Source organism: Alternaria incomplexa (assembly GCF_024043165.1).
Source record: "Alternaria incomplexa strain BMP 0042 chromosome Unknown scaffold_1, whole genome shotgun sequence".
Lineage (NCBI taxonomy): Eukaryota > Fungi > Ascomycota > Dothideomycetes > Pleosporales > Pleosporaceae > Alternaria > Alternaria incomplexa.
The window spans coordinates 1,311,321-1,335,120 of NW_026249850.1; the positions used below are offsets into that span (position 1 = coordinate 1,311,321).

The following is a 23,800-nucleotide window of genomic DNA, read 5'->3' on the forward strand; positions in this document are numbered from 1 at the left end:
ATGGTCCTTCTGGTCCTTCTAGTCCTTCTGGTCATGGGACTATGGTATCAATAATCCTGCAATGAGATTTAGCGGTCGGTCACCGACTGGCCCAACAATATCACTGCTGTGAAGCCATACGGCCGTATAAAATTCCAGGGAATCATATATCAGGCGACAATTGACGCGGTGGGTCTTGCAAACTACCTTCTCACTCCTCAAGAACCTTCATCTTCATACTATTCATACACCTGGCTTCGCTTTCGAGACTTCAAATCCTGTACGAGCACATCGTACTTTGGGACATAGTCGGCAATTAGACGCGACGCAAACAGCATGAAGCTGGCCGCTGCCGGAGCCCTTACGCTCTTTGCTCGTTCAGTCATGGGAAAAGGCTGTCCAAACGGCCAGGTTGGTGTTGGCACCGCCATGAGCTGTCTGATCGTCAAGTTCGTCTTCATCTATCCGAATCGCCAGGGTGCCCGGACGAGACTACGAGCTGACTTGTATCTCTAGCAACATGCAGACTCAGTGCTCCGCGACGCAAGGTGTTGTCTTTGGAGAAGGCAACTGCAATCAAGCCGATATCGAGAACATGTTCCAGAAAGACGGATATTGTCAGCCTAGGACTTTCTTCTATGGCGCCAAGGTTTTCTGCGAAGACGATGACAGGACCGTCACGTCTGTTGCATACAATCTAGCGATTTGGGGGAATTGCAAAGAGCAACATGTCGATTGTTCTGCTGGACCACTTGAGTACATATATATCGATTACTGTTGCGAGAAGATGTAGGGCTGAATGCGTCACTCAAGTGTTGCCGCGGCCAAGGTGCGGAAATTATGTACGCTAGCAAAGCAGCATCTGCCTACACAAGAAATGTGTACGAAGCTGATGGTTCCTGTGGGTGTCGTCTGCTCATGCATGCCCTTGGCGCTTCTAGCATAATGAAGTTCTGTTCCCTTCATACAAAAGTACCGAGATGTTCGTTGACGCACCGACTGTAACTATCAATGGCGGTATATCACCCAAAACGAGGGTCGTGGTAAGTCTGTCGGGTACAGGGTGTTCTATGTCTTAGGCCCCACCCTTAAGCAGCTTACTGTAGGTAAAAGGCTTCGCCGTTGGCAAAGTTTGCGGTGGCTGCACTCTCCCCGTAGGTCGCAAGCCTGGGCTAAAATCACATGCCTCGCTCATCACGCGCGTATTTCTCCTCAAGCGTGTTGCAATAACTTCGTCAACGAGCGATCCAAGCAGGCCTACTGTACCACCCGTGCGTCGCGTCGCCCCCCCTTTCGGTATGGATCAAAGCATGCATTGCTATGTTGACGCACGCGGCGAGGAGCTCGTGAGTAGCGTATGAATGCCGATCTCCCTCGGAAGGAATCGGGTGCACACAACGGAATCTGGAAATCAGCATGCGATGGCCTGAGGCAAAGAGAATACGATGCGCAACAAGATCATAGAGCATTAGCGGAGCGAAAAGATTGATGGTTGTGTTTGGACGTTGTGGAAGGATTGAAGTTGCGCACACTGCGTGCGTCGGCCGAAGTGGGGTCTGTGAGCCCTCCAAAACTCACATGACCAAAATTTGTGTTTTACCCCCACACCTAGGTATGAGCATTTATTTGTGCTGGAATGAATGTATTCGTATTGTAGAAGTGTTTGCATGTCTCAAATTCAAAATCGGTCAAGAAATGGTGGTTTTGTGCGCAAAAAGTATCAATTCTCCCCTTTATCTCCACCACAACTATTCCTATCCTTCAGGAAACCTTACAGGATATTATAAAAGGGCAAAAAGAAGCGAAGCCGGCAGGATTCGAACTGTTTGACCATGTTAGTTGCTTGTCTTGTGGATGTGTAGTTGTGGAGAAGTGATTTCTTACCCTGCGCGCCCGAAGGCATATGATATCTATTCAAGCTGCTCTAAACGAACAGCTTATTCGAGTCATACCCATTAACCACTCTGGCACGACTCCTGTGGTTGTGATGATTGATGGAATACAGCTCAGCAGTAAGATTTATATCCTTGTTCAAAAGTTGGTCACTGGAGACTTACTTGGGCAAATGGGACCACAGCGGGGCAAATACAACCTTACCTGGACTTGTCTAGACCACCAGACACGTCCGAATGAACGACTTCATTCATTGGCTAAGTGGTTCTTCAAACGCAGAATTTTGTTGGGTGGTGGGGCCGGCGCCCACCACGACCATGTCCGCTAACCGCCCATCTACCGGTGGAATGCGGCACAAGAAACCACCATCACCATCTTACATTGTCTTACAATCATGAACTGCCGCGAATGCAACACTGTTCAAAATGCTGCAAAAAGCGCAAGACTTTTAGATGCACGTAGCTCAGACATAACAATAACTGTTTCAAACTTCTACCTAGGTATTAACTCTATCTCTTTGTGCTTTTGCATTTTCCTCCGTGAACGCGCCTAAAGCGGGGTACATGCAAGCCTCACTCACCGTTTACCGTTGTGCGACCAGCCCGTACATTTGCACAGCCCAGGCACGAGCGCATGTCACGTAACGACTCATCACATCACCATCACATACCACTTTTGTTCTCGGTGACGCATTGATTGGATATTGCTACTCGGCCACCAGCATTTTATCTCCCAATTTTACGCTTACAGTATGTACATAGAAGGTCGTAAAGATGCTCGCGAAAAGCCCCCAAGCCCAAGAATTACCTCCGACTGCGCACGCCCATCCAAATCACTCAGCGTCTCCTATCACCTCATACAAGAAAAAAACTCGAACAGGCCTGCAGACTACATCAGGGTAAAATAAGCAAATTAGAAAACTTTGTGGCAATGTAGGTTCCACGGTGTTCAGTTTTTTTCCGGGTTGACGTGCTATTGCTCTAGCATTGGAGCTTCGCCGGACCAGGAATCTTGTAAGGCGTTCCGTTGCCCTTTGGCTGACCCTGGGCGTTGTAGATGCTGAGCTTGATACCCGCATCATCCGCCCTGTAGGCACCAGGGAAGCTGACGGTACTGCCAATCTTCGATCCAGATCCCGAGACATTGATCTGCGCGCAGCCCATGTAGAACTGCGCACCGCCGGTCGAGCTCGCGCTATGCAGGGCGATGAGTTCAGCCCTGAGGAGATACTGGCCCGGAGCGACACAAGATGGCATAGTCATCTCCGTCCACCCGCCGTTGTTGATCATGCGGTCGACACCCCAGTTTCCAGAGCTGTCGAGACCGTCTTCGGAGACTTTGAACCACTGGAGACCAGAGGGGGACGCATTAGCGGCATTGGAGACCTTTGCCATGTAAAAGATAGCAGGCCCCTTGTGAGACTTCGCGATCGGGTGGTCGGGGTCGTTTGAGCCTCTTGGATGAGTTAGTCTTATGCTGTTAAAGGATTGAGAACAGGATGACCTACTGTGCTCCGCCGACAATGTGGCCCCAGTTCACGCCGACTTTGTCTCCAGGCTTGACGTCGATGACTTTGCCGGAGGAAGAAGCACCCGAGTTGCAAGCGATATTGCCGTCATTGACATTGGTGATGGGGTTGTTGGAAGGGGCGACACGGATACCGTTGCCTTGGCCCAGATCCTGGCCGTTGATACGGACGCGCTGAGCGATAGTATGCGCTGACCCAAGAGCGGGTAGCAGGGCAACAGCAGCGGCGAAGAACTTCATCTTGAACGAAAGACTGATAATGTAGATGTAATGGTCGAATATCAAGGTGTAGATGCGGATGAGGTGCTGTCACTGGGTGTCGTGCCTCTCCTTATATACCCTATCCTACTCCTACGCCCATGCCCGCGCAAGACTCAAGTATCAGCAGCATGACGCTTCTACCTGTCTAACGTCCATCTCAGTCGCTGGGCTGCAATATAACAACGCCACACGCAAGCCTTCGCTAAAGAGCCTTCAAGATTTCTCCGTGCGCCCCAGACTTGTTTTCCACCACGGCAGAGGTGGCTGCTGTCGGTAGTCATGCAATGAGACCAATGAGACCGGAGAGTTTTCCGTTTACTCTAGCAGTCATATATGTTGTTTCGCAATAGATGGTTTTGTGCAACCACGTACCCGAAATCAGTGCTTGGCAGTAGGTGTTTGTGTGTGGCCGGTTAATATACTCTTCGCGATTGAGGCCCGTGAGTAAAAAGACACATGACCGGTTCCTGGAAGCGAGATATCCGCTAGCGGTGATCGTATCGAGCTTTGCGTTGTAGACGTAGTAGGGCAAAGTTGCGTGTAGAGCTTTCCTGTGGTGAATGTTAAATCAGATCATCGACTGAAACATTCACTTTGCTACTCACATGGAACCAGGGTAAAGGAAATTATCAAGAACATCCATAACCTTCCTCAAACGCCTTACCTTAGGGCTCTGGCTATCATTGCTTCCATGGCGCACCGCACTGTTGTTGTGCCTGACGCCCCGTCGCAGCATGCCAATGATCTTGTGACACCTCGCGACTGCTTTCACTTCATTTATTTCATGCCTCCTCAATGCAGAGTATTGACCACGCCCGTATCTTACCTCTTCAACCCTTCTCTTTGCAAGACTAGGTGCTTCCGCCTTTTATAAGGAAGAAACTAAACAGTTGCACTGCAGAATACATGAGTGTGAAAAACGAAAGTTGAGAACGTCCTGAAGCAATGTAGACTTCTGGGCTATGAACTAAGATGGGTGTTCCATTTCCCTTCAAAAGCATGCTTCGATATCTGGCATCCGTCTCTTCTTGTAGCTGTCGATCGACCGGAGTGAGATAAAGAGCTGTGGACCCGAGTACTAAACAAGTCGACAATGAAATAGTGCGGCACCAGGCTGGATATCTCTCGGTATCGCATTGTCCTGGTCTTGATTGGGCTGGCCATTGAAGTTGTACTTTAGTACTCGGGACAACTGTGATACATCACTACCGACATACTGCATCTTACTCGCCCTTCAGAGAATACCGGAGATAACCAATGACGGCAAAGGGGCAGTGCTGCCCGCAATGCTTCCCGCTGGGTTACTTCGTGGTAGGCTAGTGCTGCTACGGGGTCCAACTAGTGTTAGAGGGTGGGATACGAGAGGACCCCTGGAAAAAATGGGATAGGTCCCACGAGAGACGCGCAGCTCGCAGCAAGACGGAGGGAGAAAGGATTTCGGCATTGCCGCCGTGCTGCATTGATCTGCGGAAGGATGAATGCAAATCGCTGGGCAGACTTGGGTCGGCACGTTCGGCTGTGCTCTCCCCACATTGAATCTCCACGTGTTTGGCCAGCGGCGATGGAAGTGGCGACGGACGATGCGGCTGCAAAGTCACCGAGAGGCTTTATCGAGACCAAGATGTCAAAGTGAAGAAGTTGGCAGGCCACGAAGCCCCTCTTGTGTCGCCTACGTGTTCCGCGAGCCTGCATGTGACAGCTGCTAGGACAATCGATGTGACGGGCGCAAGTAACGGCGCAATGGATGGAAATGCAAGCAAGTCATGATAGGCCGAAGTGTAACAGCCGCGCCACAGGCTAAGACGATTCAAGGGTCGGGCACTGCTGCACGATGACGATCATGTCCGGATGGTGTTGAGGGCGTAGCATTGAAGGGAACATGACATCACCTAAGCATCTTTGTGAGCCTCTTCAGTGCCGCGAAGCCGCCGCGGATGGTCATAGTTTTATTCTTCACATCCGGCATCTGCCTCTCGACATTACAAGCCCCCTCAGGCACACATTGAATCCATCAAATTGAGCAGTTTGCGACACAATTGCACTCCGAGCAGTAAGTATTGATTGATCTGCGGCGCCATGTCGGTTCGGGCTCTCGCAATCTGCGCCTCGACCCCTCCGAGGCATCTCACCCCTTAGCGCGACTCCACACGTCATCGCCAGCCACAGCGAACGCGGCTCAGGGTTGCAGTTGTTTGCGAACGTCTTCTTACATATATTCGTCAGGGTCTACCTTACCGTCGCCGCAGCCAATATCCACGACCAGGCAGCTCCCACCATGGCGACCCAGCGCCCAGTCACCCCGTCGGCCTCCTACGACCCCGTACCGCACATCGACGACCCAGCCCATCTCAGCCGCGGCTACGGCACCTCCGCTGTGAATGACTTTGGAAACTCACCACTAAGCGCGCCAAATGAGCGCTCGCGCCTGGGGCGGTTCGAGGAGGACTTCGATGCGCGCACACGTGGTTCATCCGTCCTCGAGGGTGATATGCACCAGCGCTCGTCTTCGCGCTCCTCCACCTTGAATCAGGGCGCAACCCCTTCGCGAAGTGGCACGCTCAAGAAGAAGAACTCTGTCAAGAGGGCAAGCAGCATGAAGCGCAGTGGAAGCAGGAGATCGATGCATGCTGGATCTATCCGCGGTGTCACCATTGACGACCAGGAGCATGGCTATGACCGCGAGGACAGTGTCTTCTACACTCCTGTACCGACCAAGGGCACCCCCACCGAGATACTAGCAGAACGCTTCCAGAGTATGTTGGGCACGTGACAGGTTCGTGAAACCTACTGACACCTGACAGCTTGGCGAAAGTTTCTCAAGGACCTCATCACCTACTTCCGCGAGGTCGCATCCTCGTACGAACACCGCGCCAAGTCGCTGTTGAAAGTCTCGAACGTCATCAACAATACCAATGCCCCCGCCGCCCTCCTCATAGAAGGAGGTCTGAACGACGCCAACCGCATCCTCCGCGATTTCCACAAGCAAGCCATCCTCGAGGCCAACAAAGCGCGGGACGTTGAGGCCGACGTCATCAACCAGCTCAGCGGTCTCCGCGCTGATCTTGCGCAGAAGATCAAGGAGATCAAGTCACTGTCTGGCGACTTCAAGAACAACGTCGAGAAGGAAAAGGAGACCACAAGGAAGTGTGTAACAGCACTCGAGGAGGCGCTGGCTTTGGCCGACTCCGACCCTACGGCAGTTGCAGGCAAGGGAGATCCTTATGTCGTGCGTCTGGGTGTCGAGCGCCAGGTGGAGAGGCAGATTGATGAGGAGAACTACCTCCACAGGGTCAGTTATCGCACGTGTAGGGGCGACTCAACTAACGTATACAGGCTTACCTCAACCTTGAAAACTCCGGCCGCGAACTCGAGTCGATCGTCGTTGGCGAAGTCCAGAAAGCCTACAACGCTCTTGCTACCATCTTGAAGCGCGATGCCGATGAGCAGTACAACACGGTAGAGCGGTTGCGCAATGGCCCGATTGCCATGCCGCGCGATCTCGAATGGAGCCGGTTTGTGCGAAGCGACCCTCACTTCGTCAACCCAGATATGCCATTGCGCAGACTGGAAGACATCCAGTACCCCGGCAAGCACCACCCTGCTACCACCGAGGTCAGAGCGGGCATGCTCGAGCGGAAGAGCAAGTATCTCAAGTCATACACACCAGGATGGTAAGCAACTTGATCTTGACAACCTCCCCAGTCTAACACTTCTCAGGTATGTCTTGTCGCCAACGCATCTCCACGAGTTCAAATCCGCCGACCGCATCTACACTCAGCCTCCAGTCATGTCCCTATATCTGCCAGACCAGAAGCTTGGTTCTCGCTCCCAGCCCGGAAGTTCCTCCCACAAGTTCGTTATCAAAGGCCGTCAGGCTGGATCCATGCATCGTGGCCATACTTGGGTGTTCCGGGCGGAGACATACGACACCATGGTCGCATGGTTTGAAGATATCAAGGCCTTGACTGAGAAGAGCGGAGAAGAGCGCAACGCCTTTGTCCGTCGCCATGCAAGCGTCAGGAGTACCAGCGCCGGCAGCGCCCGTTCAGCCAGCTCTGATGGCGGACTAGAGGAAGACGAGGCAGACGCGGTTCCTTTCTCAGCCAACCAGTCCATGAAGGAACAGGCCTACCGGGATCAGTCTGAGCGACCTTCCCGACCTTCTCCAGGTGGGCGATTCCCGTCTGATTTGATGGTCAACCGTAACTTACAAGCGCCTTTATCGCCTTCTAGCGGAAGTTCAGAGGTCGGCAATGATCTAAACACCATGTCTGGAGGTCCGACACAGGATGTGCACCCGATGTACCTTGCCCAAACCTCAGCCTACCAACCCGAACCTGCTCAGCCCGTTCAGCCAGTCCAGTACACCCATCCCGCTCAGCACCAACCGCAGACCAGTTTCGTAAACCCGTACCCACCCACCCAGCAGGCATACGCGCCTCAGACTGCCGACGCCCCTTCATACGCGCCCGTTTCTCAGGCTTACCCTGTCCAGCCAACTTCGGTCGACCAGTACAACCAGCCGTCCCTGGAACATGCTGAGCCTATCCAACGCAAAGACAGTACTCATTACGGCAACTGGATGGCGCCTGCTGTTGGGGGTGCAGCCACCGGAGCCCTTGCAAACGAAGCATTGCGGAAAAAACAGTTGGCGCAACAACACTACGAGGCCCAGCAGCTCAACCAAGAGCAGCAATATCCAGTCGAACAATCTCGCGCGGTAGACTTCCCAGATGCCACCCCTACGCAAGTCCCCGAGCGGCATCCTGACCATATCCTCCCCGACCAAATCGACGACACAGGCTACGTAGCACCTGCTGTGCAGCCAACCCCTGCTCCGATCGTTGCGCCTGTCTTCGATGGCCACACTCAATCCCAGCATGTAAGCGGGTTGGATACACCAGGAGCTACTTCGTCTTTTTTAGGCGGGTCTGAAGTAGGGGGATCTGCCTTCGGCGAGACTGTCAACGGCGGACCCGTCCCAGTGGGCCTCGTCGATACTGCAGAGGAGATGGCGCACCCTGGCATGGGCAAGCGGATGAACACCGACATCAGCGTTAGCGACCTGCATGTCCCGGGTGAATATCCCAAGACAACTGTCGGTGACGCCAGGATACCTGCTGCAGCTGCCACATCGCAGGAGCCCACGACTTTCCTGAAGTACAACTGATCGTCTCACGGCAACGATTGAACGACCTGGGTTATGTGAGCTCTACGGTAACGACTCGGACGACTGGAGTATGCATTCACGAAAAACAGCTGGGTAGGGGCTAGCTGCGGGCTGGAGTTTTCTGGCAAGGAGCAAGGTTTATATCTGCGTCGCCTTTCTGTGAGGATCTCCTGATGGATCTGTCAACATTTTTCCTTTACAGTTCTTTCCCTCGTTATAACGTCTGGGCATACGTGCTCGAGCGTCTCATTACCCCCCTTGATACCCGGCGTGATACACCCAATAGTACATAGATGGTAATTTGCTTTAATTGATCGTTCCACTTCGTTCCATAGTGTGGTTCACTAGTCATATTCGATTGTAGCATCGAACCTACGCAACATCAACAACAATCTTCCCCCTAACCCTCCCTTCAACCATGTACCCCTTGACCTTCTCCCAACCCTCCTTGCACCCTTCTTCCGTCAAGATTCCCCTAACGACATCCTGCACCACAACCTTTACCTCGCCCTTCTCTGCCAACTCCCTAACCTGCTCCAGCAACTCATTCTTCTGATACAAAATAACGTTCGCATACCGCGGCCCAAAGAAGTACCCCCAAACATGCCTCATCACCTGCGACGGATACGTAAAATACGTCAACGGCCCACCCATCGCCGTCCTCGAAGTCTTATCCCCCACAATAGTAATATACGCGCCCGACGCATGAAGAAGCTCATTCCAATGCGCAAACATCTCCGTGCCGCCCACACAATCAATGTACAAGTCGTATTTCGTGCCGCCGGGCCGTTTGGAAAGAAGCGAGTTGGGCACGTCTTGTGTGCGGTAATCGATGACTTCGTCTGCGCCTAGGGATTGCACGAAATCGACGTTGGAGCCGGAACAGATGCCGGTTACGTGGCAGGAATACAGCTTTTTGGCTAGTTGGACGCACCACATTCCTACGCCGCCGCTTGCGCCTGAGACGATGACGCGGCGTTGGGAGGGAGAGGGGGAGCTGGATGGGGAGGGGAGCCAGTCGAGGCAGGCGAAGGCTGTTAGGACGACGAGAGGGATGGCGGCGGCTTCGTGGTGGGAAAGGGTAGTGGGTTTCTTTGCGATTGGCTCTGAGGTTGGGTTGATGGAGAGATATTGTGTGAATGTTCCTTCTGCCATCTAATTCACGTTAGTTCCAACGTATATTTCTTCTCGAACCGAAAGCCGTGCCATGCGGAAGCTTGACTTACAGGTCGATTACACAATCCAAAGACTTGGTCACCAACCTCCCATTTCCCAGTCTTGCTTGCTTCTTCGCCCAGGGCTACAATTTCGCCAGAGTAGTCGCGTCCTATTCCTTTCTCTTTCTTGCCTGCTAGCCAGCCGATGACGGGGTTTCCCCATAGTTGGATGTCGACGGGGTTGATAGCTGCGGCTTTGATCTTCACCAGAACTTCTTGGGGACCTGGCTTTGGTATGGGTGTATGTGTGAGATGTGGTTGAGATGAAGGTTGCGTATATGTGAGAGATGAGTTGGACTCTGGTAGTGAGGATGCCATGGTGAAGTAGCTCTTACTTTCCGTGAGCGGCGGAGAGGTCGCGTGTTGATGTAAGAAACTAAGTTTCAATCAGAGCGATTGATAGAACACTTGCGGAACCAATGTCTACTTCCGGGTTTCTACTTATGGCAAGACGCGGCCAGGGTTCTATTGTCGTCGTATTTCCAATGTTGCTCAGCAAGACCTTGGGTGGGGCTTCGGAGTACACACCGAGGCTGCATATAGCCTATACGAGTCAGGTAGCGGGAGTCGTGGATCATGACCGAATCGCAGCCCTTTGTCAAGACCAAGGCATAGAATTTGGTTTGCTATTGTATATGAGTCTATCTAAGTCCATACCTGGGTAGTCCATCGCATGTGTTTATAGTTTAACAGTACTTCTAGCTCGGATCTTCTCTCCGTACCTGATGAACAAGAACGGTATCGGGATCAGTAACGTAGCGATGAACCCCAGCATAGTGTTACCCCAACCGTAGCCCATTTGCGCATACATCGTCTGACTACTCAGTGGGATAAAGGCTGCTGCAACACTGCGCAACACTGTACTCGCCGCCATGGCACTGGCCGCATGGACAGTAAACACGTCGACCAAGTACGTAGTCGCAGGCATAAACGTCATCAGCAGACCAAACCCGATGATGCCTGTTGCTACGATAGGCACCATGAAGTGCGTCTGGTATTGCACGCTCCAGCCGTAGATAAAGAGACCGCAAGGGATGAAGAAGCCGCCGATGCACATCATTTTCAGCCGGTGTTCAGGGCGGAAGTCGCCGCGCGCCATGTGCTTGTGTACCACTTTGTTGCCATAGTGGATGTAGGTGAATTGTCCGATGAGGGAGCCAATGCCGAGTCCCAGAAATGAGAGACCAGTTATGCCGCCATGCCAGCCATATTGGCCCTTGAACACCGCAGTGAATGTGGTGAACAGAATGTAGAGATAGGCGTATGTGATCGCAATGTAGAGCGAGATGGCGAAGCAGATGGTTGAGCGGAACAACATCTTGGCTGGTCGGATGATCGAAAATTTGAAGAGCTGGCGTGGAGTGAGGCCACTGTCTAGCTTAGATCGTAGTTTCGTGTTCCCCGTCTCGGCCTTGAGACGGTTGACCTTCCGTTGTAGAATGATGATGCCAGATGTCTCGCTCATCAGGATAAGTGACATGATAAAGAATGCTCCACCAACTATAGCGACGAACCAAAAGTTCCATCGCCAGCCTTTCGCTACAGTCAAAAAGCCACCGATGATTGGACCGACACAAGGCCCTACCGTTGGACCTAAAGATGAGTGTACGAAGTCAGTGTCTGTCTCACATACGGTTCGTACATGGATATTACTAACCCATCATCCAGACGGCCATGGCAGTACCACGCTGCTCTCTTGGGATCAAATCCGCGATAGTTCCTCCACCAAGTACCATGGGCGCTCCTCCAAAGCAGCCCATGAGAAATCGGAACACAACAAACTGCGCCATGTTGTTCGCCACAGCCGCTGCAATTGTGAAGACAATGAACAGAAAATTGCAGCTATGGTACAACGGCAATCGACCATACATCTCCGAAAGCGGTGCGATAATCAATGGCCCAAAAGCGAAGCCAAGAACGTACACGCTGACCATGAAGCCTTCAAGCAGATCACTCGTCGAGTTGAAGTCGCGCATAACCTCCGGCACACCGGGTGCGAATTGCGAACTCGCAAGAGGCGTTAGGAACGTAATCGCCGATATGAGTGCGACCATGCCCCATTTCTTTGAAGCTTTCCAGTTCATTGGGTTCTCTGGGTCGTTAGGACCGTCAAAGTCGACAACATTCGCATCGCGTTCGGGTTCCTCTTCTGCATCGGGCTGCTCTGCAGTGGAGATTGAGCCTGTGTCGTTTCCCTTTTCAACATCTCTTTCGCCAGTTGTATATTCACCCTTCTTCTCGTCTAATGAGTGCCGTCTTTCCGATGTATGACTAGGCACTTGGTGTATAGAGCCGAGGTTGCTTGGGATATCGGCATCATGGCCTTCTGCTGCGGCGAGGTCGATGATTTCGCTTCTTGTCGGATGGCGATACAATCCTGGTGGTTCTGGCTGCGTCATGTTGGTGGCTCGTAGAGATTGTATGAGTTCAGAGGGTAACGAATTCGCTATATGTTATGCGTCACCGCTGAGTCGTGCGTCACTCTGTTGCACAAAGCAATTATAACGTATCTGTCGGAAACAGCGAAGCGAACGCTGTCAAGCTAATAATGTTGGCATGTGGAGATCTCGTCCACATGGGTGTCTGGGGATAACGGGCTGCCTCGAATGGCTTGAATCCGGGGAAGGATAGAATACAACAGCGCCATGGATGGCAGCTACGGAGGCCAACGTTAAGTAAGAACGCGTGAAATGCAGCTAGCCGTAGTGAGAGGTGTCATCGGTTGCGGCTACCTGCTTGCCGCATGTTCTGTGGCTTGCTCGGTGAAGATCTTTGAGCGTTAATTCCGTTGGGTGCAACGCAGCAAGGGTCCAACACAGGTGCAGCGCTTCGAATAAACTCTATGTCATACCAAGGAAAACATGACTCTCCTGAATATTGACCGCTTACTCCACTGCAGTATGACTGTGGACAGTGTCGTTCATGAGCACAGTAATGGGGCATCGAGACGCGGAAGACTACCGTGAGGCCTAACCGAGATAGTGCGTCATCTCCACTCACAACTTTGCACCTTGCTTCTTCGAGGGTATCACTGAGAAGAACAACAGAGGCATCAGAACACGGTGTTGTCACAACAATCATGCGATTATTACTCCAGCTCAAATTCAGCAGTCTCAAATCGATATCTTTGCCAAATTCCGTCCCTCCCCATCTTCCCCGCGTTTGCTTAGCAACAAATTGAGTGGCCTCGGCCGAGCCCCATGGCCTAGTGTAGATTGCGCGCCACAACTCGGGATGTGATACCCCTCTGGTGGGTCTAGCATGGCCAAGGTCGTGCTACTGCCCTTACTGGCGGATTCGTGACCTCAGTCCCTACTCACTGCTCACCATACGGTGGAGAGCTTGTGGAACCAAGCCCATCATGCTCTCGCATTCGTGAAAACTAAACCATCCCGACCAGCTTGTGTGCTGAGAACGTCGTACAAGCGCTGCGCATACCAACGGTTATTGCACCAAATCTGGTATTGTAGGTGACGTTGTTTTTCGCGTTGTGGTAGCGTTGATAATCAGATCGTGGTACTGCATGCGAAGCAGGTGCTGTAAGACCAGGACTCGTGTGCCAGAAGTGCCGTCGTTTGGCAAAGTCTGGTATTCTTCGACCGAAGGCCAACAATCTTCCTTTCATGAAACAAAATACTCCTATGAGGCCTTCACCTCATATCATGGCACCATGCCGATAACAAGGCTGAGGCAAAGGCTCCGTGACTTCGTAGTTGCCGAAAAAGTCAACACTACTCTTTCTCCTCTCCTCCATCGCATCTTCCAGATCACGGCTGATGCAAATTTCCATGCCTCCACTCTGTTCTGTACCCTTCTTCTCCGTCGACATCTTGTAGCCCACACCCGCCGAAGAGTTCGTCGTTGCCGAAGTCGGGCTGAGGTAGGTAGAAGTAGTCGTCTTCTTCTTTCCAGGCACGTCATTTTCGCCGAGTAAACCAAGCCAGGGCAGCTCTGCGCAGCGCTTGAACACGTCCTCGAGGTCAAAGAGGTCCTGCATGGAAAGACTGTACATTTTCCCGCTCCGAAATTTCCAGAAGAAGAGTACTGATAGCTCGATCGTCTCGATGCACTGGAGTGACAGGGCGATCTTGTCCATGGAAGCAAGGAGATTCTTCGTCATGCGTGTCTGGTCTTTCATCATCCGATCCCTCCCTCCGTTTTTCAGCGTCGTGTAGTTCCATTCAACGTAGAAGCGTATATGTGTTACATGCTTCAACATGGGCAGTTGCAGGATGTGCTGCGAGAACTCGAAATAGTCGTTGTTCGTCCGCGTATTCCGTAGTTCAGCATGTAGAGTGATCTTGCTGCGGCGAAAGTAGTTGTGCAGCAGCTCGTCCCGGATTTGTTTGTTGATCAAGAGAAGCTCAGGCCGTAGTCGTGATGCTTTGGCTACGGAGGATCCATATCCAAAGATGTCGTGTCTCCAGGGTTCTCCGTTGGACATCTCAGCACCCCAGAGGCAAGTGTGAAGTTCCGGACGAATCCTTGTGGGATCAGGTAACACATAGTTAAATATTTGGTCGCGGATCTCTCTTGGAAGGGCCAGAAGTGGTGAGCTGAAAGTGCTCGGTGTGAGTTCGAGCAGAATTTCCAGTTCCCGGAAGAGCATGCTTTGACGATGCTTGTAGAGACCATCAGAGCTTCTGTTCGAAGAGACTGAGAGCTTATTGCTCGATCGCTGCTGTATGGTCGCCATGGCGTATGCAGGGTTCGTTAGTTCCAAGTGGAAGGAACGCTGTCGTTTAGTTCCCGAAGATGTGATAGTAGTTGCAGGTTGGTATCCCGGAGTATTAGAGGGTTCGATATACGGGGTTCGCCGCAGGCTTTCCAGAGCTCGAAGACGGGCAATGTCCCTGTGTGAGCATGGGAGGTTGGTCGGCTAGGTACAAAACGTCGCCGCGAGTGATCTTATGGAACGTTTCGAGAGAAAGGAGAGTATCTGCGACGCCATGGCTGTGCAATGCGGCCGAGTCATGTGTGAGTGGTGGCTCGCCTGTGCGCAAGGATCGATTGCGGCACCCGTGCGAGCATTGAAAGTGGGGTGTCTGTATCACGTGTCAAACGGGAACGCGAGATCTGGCCGGCACAGAGTGTTTCAGCTTGGCGCTTCGAACCTCCTGCATTCGCAGCCCTTGGATGCATGAAGACCTCAAACGCTTTGGGATGACATTTTTTGCGTGGCATGGTCGTCCGCGGGCTCCACGGCCATGCTGTTCCGCTCGGCAGGAAAAAGCATGCTCGCGTGTATGGCATTCTGACGGGAACCATGATCGTTCCCAGGTTGTGCGCACTGAATCTGAGGAAACTATTATTATTCCGCCTTATTGCGCGTCATCTATATTTAACAACAAGCGACCGAAATTCGCGTCATCGCGTTGCGCCTTTCGACGTCTAGGGGTATCACAACAAACAAACAAAAAATGCTCAGACGCTACGCATGCTTCTCCACCTACTCAGCCGATTCTGAATCAAAGCACTGGCAGTCGGCAATGCTACCACCAGGTCTCCACCCGCTCAACAGAGTCGGGCATCGCCATGCAACATCCATGTCTGAGCACTGAAACAGTACATTCCATATCCTCTCCATTGTGTATCCGAACCAGGGTTGGCTCATCGAATCGGGTCGTTCTTGAAGGTAGGGCTCTTGGTGTGCCCAGCTGTGCTCGTCGACAAAGAGCTGCCACAAGTCGTCGTAGATGGATTTGTCGATACCGCGAATGCGCGCAGCAGTGACAACGAACTGGCCTTTGTAGCTGAGCAGCACGTTCTCACGAGTGGATCTGTCGATTCGGGATTGTACGTCCGCGAACAGCGATGTCTCATCACGCCAGCCGCGCTTGTCCCCACAGTCGTCGCCATTGCATAATATCCCCGCCCAGCCCAGGTTAAGGAAGCCTGTTTGGTTCGCCCGGAAATATCGTTCGAAGAATGGGTAGAATTCTCGTGGGTTGTGAACGTCGGCTTGAAGGAAAATCGTTCGTTCCGCGAGGCTGTCCCAGCGGTTGACGATGTGGTTCAGGTAAGTTTCGGCTTCGCGTCCTATGTTTGGTAGCTTGATGACTTCGTGCGCGTTCGTTTCCGCTTTGACCTTTCTTTCGTCTGCTTCGCCATCCTTCAAGTAAATCGTGACAAGAGCCTCTGTCATTTGTGGCATGCTCTCCAACTTCTTGATGAGCGCAGCAACATCCTCAGTGCGCTCTTTATACATGCTGATCACAACTTCCAAGGGCCCAATGGGTTCGTATTGTAGATCCAGGTGCGGCTCTTCCCGAGGGTATTGTCGCTGTCCAAAGTTCAAGCTCACGAATGCTGTCCACAGCACGATCAAGACCAAGCTGACCAAAGAAGAGCGAGCACTGCTGCCCTGCGATCGTGGCCGTGATGCTCGTTGTGCTTTGGTACCAAAATCCTCTTCGTCATCGATCGGTGCATTCGGGGAGCGTGAGACGAGATCGTAACTTCCGCCGGAGCCATCGTGACGACTGGACTGTTTCCAAACCGTGTCGTAGATGTCTTTTCCGCAGGCACACATGATGGCGAGGAAAAAGCATGATAGTTGGTAAAAGCTGGTGTAGGATCGGCGCGTTGACAGAACGGTGAAAGAGCCGGTGATAGCTGCCATGGCTAGAATTGTCGTGGCGCTGCGGACGCTTTGTGTTGCGGCAAAGCTGCTTCCGGGTAGTTGGCCTCCTGACTGCATATCCATTGGGAAGAGTATCGAGCCCCCACTCAGCAATGCCGCTGCTGTTGAGAAGGCATTCAGACCGCGGAGAGGCAGGCTGCTTGTGTCGAATGAGTCCCAGTGCTCGCCCGGGAAGTTGCTGACAAGACAGAACAATGCAAGCAGACCGCCCATAACAACGAGCAACATTGCGTTCATGCTTCGGGTAGCATATTCTCCCGGATAGTGTCTAGCAGCAAGCTTCTTCAATGCACTTGCTGCACCAAGGAGGAGCATTGCCAAGATCGATGCGATCAAGCTTGGTACCATTAGTCGGTATTCCATGAACAGGACACCAGCACAAGCTATGGCAAGCAAGCTCAAAGACAGGGTTTCTGCGTTTGAGCGAGGTGTGTAGTTGAACACATAGAGAACTACACCTTCAGCGAAGAAGGCTATGGTCTGCAATGGTCAGCGGAGCGCATGTCAAGCTTGCTCTAGAGAACATACCGTGATCATACATAGCAGCGGTAGATTCGAAGTATGCAGGACTGCTTGCACTATGCAGAATGCAGATACCGCTTGCAGGAGATTCGAAGCGGCCAATAACAGTCCACCTTGAACTGGTCGCTTCCTACGTTGGTCTTGCTCGCTGGCATGTTGAGCGCTCGGTCTCCATGGATGGAAAAGGAAAGCGACTAGGGCCGTAGCCGCGATCTGGGTAATGTACAGTTGCAAGGGATAGTGCAGATTTCTTTCAATCAACAGATGCCGTGTGGTGAGCAGCGAGGTCGTAGCGCATGCCAGCCAGCCAAGCTGGCGATAGTCCTGGAGTCGGTCGCATACGGTCCGGCGTTGGAAGGGAGACTCCTGGTCTTCATCGATGCGTTCGAGACGGCCACGCGCGGTCATAGTGGCGTTGATTCGAAACCGGGTGTGGTGTGAAGGAAGTGCAGAGGGAGACCGAGTTCGATCGTGATTTGCACCAAAACCTTGCTCGGACGCCTGATCGACGTGCAGGCCATGGGTGGAAGCGAGTCTATAAAGAGTCGTATGCTGCGGGCAAGACGTGTGATAACGGGGGTGTGGGCCAGCTTAAACGGGCCTGGTGGACCTGAGTAAAAGGTAGAAGGCTGTGGAGTACCGACAGGCAGGGACAGTAAGGTTAGTCTGCGGTCATGGCCTGACAAGATCAACGTTAAAAGTCTTTCAGAGACAAAAGGATCCTTTTCATGTCAATATTGGCATGCGACAACAGGCCCAGGTCCAGACCCGAGCAGCGGTTGGAACGCTTGTATGTAATTCAGCCACATGGGCTCACCGATGCATCAATTTCGACATGCGCATCTAGTCACAGCGGGGGGATGGAGAGGCGCAGCCTTGCAGTACATGCATCGCGCGCCATGAGGCATACCGCCCTTGTAGACGGGTGCGTGACAGCTTTAGGCCCCCGTGTGCCAAGGGGAGGCCTTATGTAGATCGTCTCATCCCCTGTAAACTCCATGGTAAATTTCTTGTGGGAAGCCGACAGCAGTTGACTTTGACGTACGCCACACAGTTCTCAGATACCGCTCTATTTGACTCTTGATGACCATACATTGCTTCCGTTCATGTCGTGTCAATTGCATCTCAAGAGCCCTGAGAAAAGGGGCGCTGTGGATGAGACCCGCTTGGGGGCCAAGCCGGGATGGGGCGAGCGAGAAAACGTCAGCCTTGGTCCAATCAGCCCCAGTCTGGCTAATTGCGAAACTCGGGTCCGCCTAGTATGGAACATTGGGGCTTGAGCTTGGTGGAAACGCGTGCGACGGCGTGGACTTGTGAGAGGAAGACGAGAGGTTTCCAGGGTCTATCGTGGGGAAAGACAAGACGTTGCTCAAGTTCCACGAGGCGTGTCGTCGCACCTGCCACGCGACGAATTGGTACCTAGGCGACCACCAGCAACCCAGACTCAGCCTCGCACTTTGTGTTGAGCAGTCCCACATGCGAATTTTACTTTGCTAAACACTTCGAGCTGCAAAGCCGTGTTGCGAGCCTCGCCTGCAATCCTTCTGTCGTATCCTCCTTCCTTTAGCGGAGCAGGGAGAGGGGCCTGCTGGGTCTCGCCAAGACGGGTGCTTTCCGATGTATCGGGGTCTAGAAAGCCCTCCCCAGCAGCCGCAATTCGACATCTCAAACTTCGAGATGCGATTTTATCGAGATGGCATGTCCTGCAAGGACGCGGATTTCCCCAGAGGCGTGTCCTGCGCAATCACCGCACCGCAGTGTCGCCGAGAGCAACGTCGCCGACCACAAGTCGACCATGTCCGCTACTTTGCTGATGCATTCCACGATCTCATCAGCACGACCCGACTCCAAGGTTGCCAACCCTTCGCATGACTCTTTCCGCATCAGCGACAACACCAGTTTCGTCGCCAGAGAACCCTACAGATTCTGAGCTCAGTTTCAGGATCAATCCTCGGGATCACGTGTTTTCTTTTCGACCCAAGGCGCGACCTCTGGAAATGCGATTGGTCCATCACCATAGTGGAGAGAACTTCCTGAAGTGGGACGATCGCTGTTAATGTGTTTACATTAGGATTAACTACGGAAGCTACCAAGGTATCATGATGGCCTTCCGATTGATTATTTGTTCGTTATTCTAGTTCCCGATAATGCCCTCTACCATGTCCATGACACCAGAGAGTACGCTCTGAATGACAGGATACTTTGGCAGATATGGGTTGTATACCTTTTGACATCTGCCATTGTAATCGGCAGTGTTGCCAATTTCAACGGTAAGCTCGTTTCCAGGCACACCAAGCTTCGCAATCGGGCCGCTGCGAGGAGTGGCCTTTTCCCATCCAGGACCAGCGGCGGGGTTCTTGATGAACTCGACGAACCAGTCGTTCTGGAAGTCGGCAAGCGCCTGCTCTTCGGCAGTCACTCCCTCAACACCAGCAAAGGCACCGTTGCCTCCGAAGAAGAAGGGAATCTCTGCGCCGTGCGTTGGGTAGTCGACGGGCAGAGGCAAAAGGTTGGAGTAGTTGCCGAGGAAGCGGTATGACCAAGTATCTTGGGTCTCGCTGCGCAAGTCGATGAAGTGATCAACAGGGCAGAAGAAACGCGCATCACCGTACTGAGCGCCGCTCATTTCCGAGACACTGGAATAGTCGGCGATGTCGTACGCGGCCTCGATGATGTTGTTTGGAATCTCGGCGACGTCAGCATCGAAGGTCTTGAGCCACGCCGAAAAGTCTGTGTTCTCGCTACCATACACCAGACCGAAGAGGGCACCCTCTTTGTCGGAGTTACCCGTCAGGAGGGGTACATGGGAAGCGTAGTTGCCAGCAGCGAACCGCGCAGCATAGTCTTGGTAGCGTGTCTTCTCGTCTACGACAGGCGTGAAGTACGTGTTCAAGGTGGCATTGAAGGCCTCGGTTTGGAAGGCGTACATGTCTACCTTGCGCAGGCACTCGAGCTGTCCTGCACCAGTTGCGCAGCCAACCTCTTCGGCAACGAGGTCGAGCGCTTGGTTGGTAGGGCCGACGGCAGGACCAGACTTTGCGTTGGCAGCCATCTGAACGGCCCCGACGAGTGGTGTGTTGGGGTGGTTCCAGAGGTAGTGGTCAACCTGAACAGAGCCAGATGAATGACCTCCGAACACGACACGGTTGGGATCACCGCCAAACTGGGCAATGTTGTCGAAGACCCATTGCAAAGCCTTGTCGACATCGAGGATGCCAAAGTTCTGCGACTCCTCTCCATCGACAAGCTCGGCAGAGTTGGGGTATGCCCAAAGACTCTCACGAGTGTTGAAGCTGACGAAGACAACTCCCTTGCGAGCGAAATTCTCTCCGACGTAGGCTGGATTGCTGCTTGAGCCCGTAACCATCGCACCTCCGTACCTGGCCGAAAATCAGCATTTGCTTCACATACAGTTCGTACAGAAAAATCACGTACATGTAGACGAATACTGGAAGACCGCCGGGCGCATCCAAGCCTGGTGGGGAACCCGGTGGACCTGGTGGGCCTGATGGAGGGCCTGGTGAATGGTGAGGTCCATTCGGTTTATGAGGCATCGGCGGCGCCCGTGGCAGCTTACTGTTCGAAGATGGCGCCCAGATGTTGAGGTTCAAGCAATCTTCATCTTGCTGGGAGTATGTTGTACCGGTAATGGCCTGTGGACATGTTGCACCGTACTTTGTGGCATCGAGCACCTCGCCCTTCTTCAGCTTCTTGACGTCCTTAGGAGCCTTCCATCTACGGCATGATCAGTAAACCGGTGGCGACGCAGAACCGCCATTACATACCGGTTTTGTCCCCCCGTTGTCTGCGCAAATGGAATGCCGAGGAAAACAGAGTTTCCATAGTCATCAGTGAAACCCTTCACAGTTCCCTGATCGAGAGCCGCCGTTCCATCCGCGACGGTTGCTCTTGAAGGTTTCGGAGGTAGCGGCGTGGCAGCCACCCGTCCGAGGAAAACGCCTAGCGAGAGGCTTTGCAAGCCAATCAGAGCCGAGGGAACCTTCATGATGCCAGACAGGGAAACACGATGTTGGGTAAGAGATAGAGTTTGGCGGGAGGCTGTAGATCGTGTTTGGGCTTACACATGGCTATATAGGGCACCACTTTGGCGGGCTGCCACCAGCTCGAACGAGTTCTCGCCGCCAACAGCACAGCAACACCATGTAACGTCCAACTGCCGAAGATTGCCCGGCGTGGAGCCTGAAGGAGCCGCGAGGGAAAATAGGGCATTTTCATCTCCGTCTCTGCAGATTCCGCAGGATCCGAGGTCCGATCAGATTCAGGGACCGCAAAATTGGAAAGCTAAGCGAGTCGAACCAATCGCAGCTACCGTGCGGCATCCATGCTAGAAGCCCGGCTGAGACACCAAAAGCGCTAGAAGGTGACGGTACCAAGGTAGAACCTGTCGGCCTCGTGCGCCATGTGTCTAGTTCTCGCCTTCCAGACCGGCGCTCCCTGTCGTTCGTCGCCATGCGAGCTAGGATGCTTGCATCCTCATCGGACCGAACCATGGAACCTCGATACGGATCTGAGCACAACCCTTCTCACCCTCGCACCCATGACCCCGAGGCCAACGACGATTTTTTGCCATCCATTACTCGGTAGTCTCTTCACATGCGAGCAGTGGCGTTCACTTCCCACTGCCCCGTTCGGCGGACACGATGCTATACATGTAGTTTTGTCGTCTCGAGTCAGATTCTTCCAAGCAGCGTAGCTGAACCTGCTCTAACGCATGAAATCGTTGCCACTCAGTAGCGGCCGTAGAAGGGTTTCGCAGCTCAAGTTTGGCTACCGACTCTAGCGGCCGAGACCTCTCAGATGCTTGCCAGCTTACGGTTGGTTGGGCTTTGGGAGGTCCCCTGATGCTATCATGCCACAACGCTACGGGACGGCATACTAGTTGCACAACCCGCAACATCCTGTAAAGTTACTTAGGGGGTCGTTTGCCCGTGGAGTAGAGAAAAATGGTACTTGTTGCGGCAGCCCCGCTGTCAATCGACGTTCTACTCACCCTCGTCACGCTCTCCACACACTGTTCTTGGATCTCCAACTAGAGTGGAGCGAGCAGGCTCGAACTCCTCACGGCCTTTTCCTCGGTGACGGCCACACAAGCAAAGCAACATGGCCGACAGTGAGCTCGGGCAGGTGGTAAGTCCTCCTCTTCCTGCATGCATCGTATGCTTGTGCAGTGCTGATTCAGTTGACAGGTGTCATGGTATATCTGTACCGTAGCCACGGTGCCTTTTGTCGCGCTACGCATGTATGCGCGATGGTCGAGACTGGGCAACCTCGGAATTGACGACTATCTGATCCTACTCTCTCTGACATGTCTGATCGGGGACCTCATCATCCAACAGCACATGTGGAACCTTGGGCTGGGCGACATGGCGTCTATAACCCCGGAAAACTTCAAGGGCATAATGCAGATGATCATCCCCGGATCGACACTCTACGTTTCCTCACTATGGGCGATCAAGTTTGCCCTGGTCTTCTTTTACAAGAGCCTGGCTGCTCCAGGTTCACGACTGGTCCTTGTGTATAACTTCACGCTTGCCGGATTAGCTGTCACCTATCTCGTCATCTTTTTCGACATCATCTTTCAGTGCTTCCCCCACGACAAGCGATGGTCGAATAACCCAGCCTGTGAGCAAAAAGCAAACCCTGACCCACATGCATGCGAACGGTGGAGACTGACCATGCGCAGATCAATGCAGTCCCAAAGCCGCCGAGATCAACTACTGGATCACCATTTGCTTCAACATCGCAACCGACGTGTTCATCATCTGCCTGCCCATCACCATGGTTTCCAGGCTGCAGATGAAGCTGAAGCAAAAGCTCGGTGTAGCCGGAATCTTCGCTCTGGGTTTCTTCGTCGTAATTGCCAGCAGTACGTCCCCATCAGATTCGAGATGAACTAGAATCAGACTAACATATTGCCAGTCGTTCGAGCCTACTACTCGCACAGGAACGAAACGATGCTAACCTGCACCGTCTCCATGATCGAAACCGCCATCGCCATAATCGCCACCTGCCTCCCCGCGCTCCGCTCCATGATCCTCGGCACAAACAACACCACCAAAGACTCCGCCAACAGCTACGGCCGCCACTACGAACTCTCGTCCGCGCGACGAAAAGCAAGCGGAAACCGCCTGACGGCTTCGAATCAGATCTCCGGCGGTCTGCACTCCACACACGATACGCGGAACCGAGCAAACGGATCAGAAGACTCGCTCTTCACAGATCCGCCATCGGATCAAATAGGCGGCGTCGAGCAGTTTGTGAGCGGGAAAGGGATAACGGTTAATACCCAGATCGAAACCATGTTTGAGGATTCCAGCTCAAGGAGCAATATTTCTTCGAGTTCGACAAAGGCGAAGTCGCCGTTCAATTAGTACATAAAGTAAAAAAGAGAATAAAGTCATATGATAGCCTTCGAGGCAGCGATACCTTAATATATGTAGCCAACGAGAGTATGAATCATTGAACGAAAGCAGATATATTGCATGAGTGGGGGTGCTGCTGCAAGAGGATGTGATGAGCGGTGTAAAGCCACCGGATGTACCTGTTTGCGATGAAAACAGGTGCTGC

At 52.9% G+C, this 23,800-nt stretch overlaps 8 protein-coding genes across 8 annotated transcripts; 2 read left to right on the forward strand and 6 right to left on the reverse strand.

Annotated features, from left to right (window-relative positions):
• Positions 1-2,852: 2,852 nt before the first annotated feature.
• J4E90_000468 (uncharacterized protein) lies at positions 2,853-3,639 on the reverse strand (the record flags this gene model as incomplete). Its single annotated transcript, XM_051430064.1, has 2 exons — positions 2,853-3,327; positions 3,380-3,639. 2 exons carry the CDS (start codon positions 3,637-3,639, stop codon positions 2,853-2,855), a joined length of 735 nt encoding a protein of 244 aa, XP_051295551.1.
• A 2,296-nt stretch (positions 3,640-5,935) lies between these two features.
• J4E90_000469 (uncharacterized protein) lies at positions 5,936-8,830 on the forward strand (the record flags this gene model as incomplete). Its single annotated transcript, XM_051430065.1, has 4 exons — positions 5,936-6,413; positions 6,462-6,949; positions 6,994-7,331; positions 7,378-8,830. The coding sequence occupies 4 exons, from the start codon at positions 5,936-5,938 to the stop codon at positions 8,828-8,830; spliced, it is 2,757 nt and encodes a 918-aa protein (XP_051295552.1).
• Positions 8,831-9,202: 372 nt separating this feature from the next.
• J4E90_000470 (uncharacterized protein) lies at positions 9,203-10,365 on the reverse strand (the record flags this gene model as incomplete). Its single annotated transcript, XM_051430066.1, has 2 exons — positions 9,203-9,985; positions 10,057-10,365. 2 exons carry the CDS (start codon positions 10,363-10,365, stop codon positions 9,203-9,205), a joined length of 1,092 nt encoding a protein of 363 aa, XP_051295553.1.
• Positions 10,366-10,726: 361 nt separating this feature from the next.
• J4E90_000471 (uncharacterized protein) lies at positions 10,727-12,446 on the reverse strand (the record flags this gene model as incomplete). The annotated part of the gene is made up of 2 exons (XM_051430067.1): positions 10,727-11,640; positions 11,705-12,446. The coding sequence occupies 2 exons, from the start codon at positions 12,444-12,446 to the stop codon at positions 10,727-10,729; spliced, it is 1,656 nt and encodes a 551-aa protein (XP_051295554.1).
• A 1,256-nt stretch (positions 12,447-13,702) lies between these two features.
• Positions 13,703-14,743, reverse strand: J4E90_000472 (uncharacterized protein; the record flags this gene model as incomplete). Its single annotated transcript, XM_051430068.1, has 1 exon — positions 13,703-14,743. The coding sequence occupies one exon, from the start codon at positions 14,741-14,743 to the stop codon at positions 13,703-13,705; it is 1,041 nt and encodes a 346-aa protein (XP_051295555.1).
• Positions 14,744-15,496: 753 nt separating this feature from the next.
• On the reverse strand, positions 15,497-17,227 carry J4E90_000473 (uncharacterized protein; the record flags this gene model as incomplete). The annotated part of the gene is made up of 2 exons (XM_051430069.1): positions 15,497-17,170; positions 17,219-17,227. 2 exons carry the CDS (start codon positions 17,225-17,227, stop codon positions 15,497-15,499), a joined length of 1,683 nt encoding a protein of 560 aa, XP_051295556.1.
• A 2,119-nt stretch (positions 17,228-19,346) lies between these two features.
• J4E90_000474 (uncharacterized protein) lies at positions 19,347-21,218 on the reverse strand (the record flags this gene model as incomplete). Its single annotated transcript, XM_051430070.1, has 3 exons — positions 19,347-20,592; positions 20,648-20,947; positions 20,998-21,218. 3 exons carry the CDS (start codon positions 21,216-21,218, stop codon positions 19,347-19,349), a joined length of 1,767 nt encoding a protein of 588 aa, XP_051295557.1.
• A 1,252-nt stretch (positions 21,219-22,470) lies between these two features.
• On the forward strand, positions 22,471-23,604 carry J4E90_000475 (uncharacterized protein; the record flags this gene model as incomplete). The annotated part of the gene is made up of 3 exons (XM_051430071.1): positions 22,471-22,855; positions 22,917-23,099; positions 23,153-23,604. 3 exons carry the CDS (start codon positions 22,471-22,473, stop codon positions 23,602-23,604), a joined length of 1,020 nt encoding a protein of 339 aa, XP_051295558.1.
• Between the last annotated feature and the right edge of the window lie 196 nt (positions 23,605-23,800).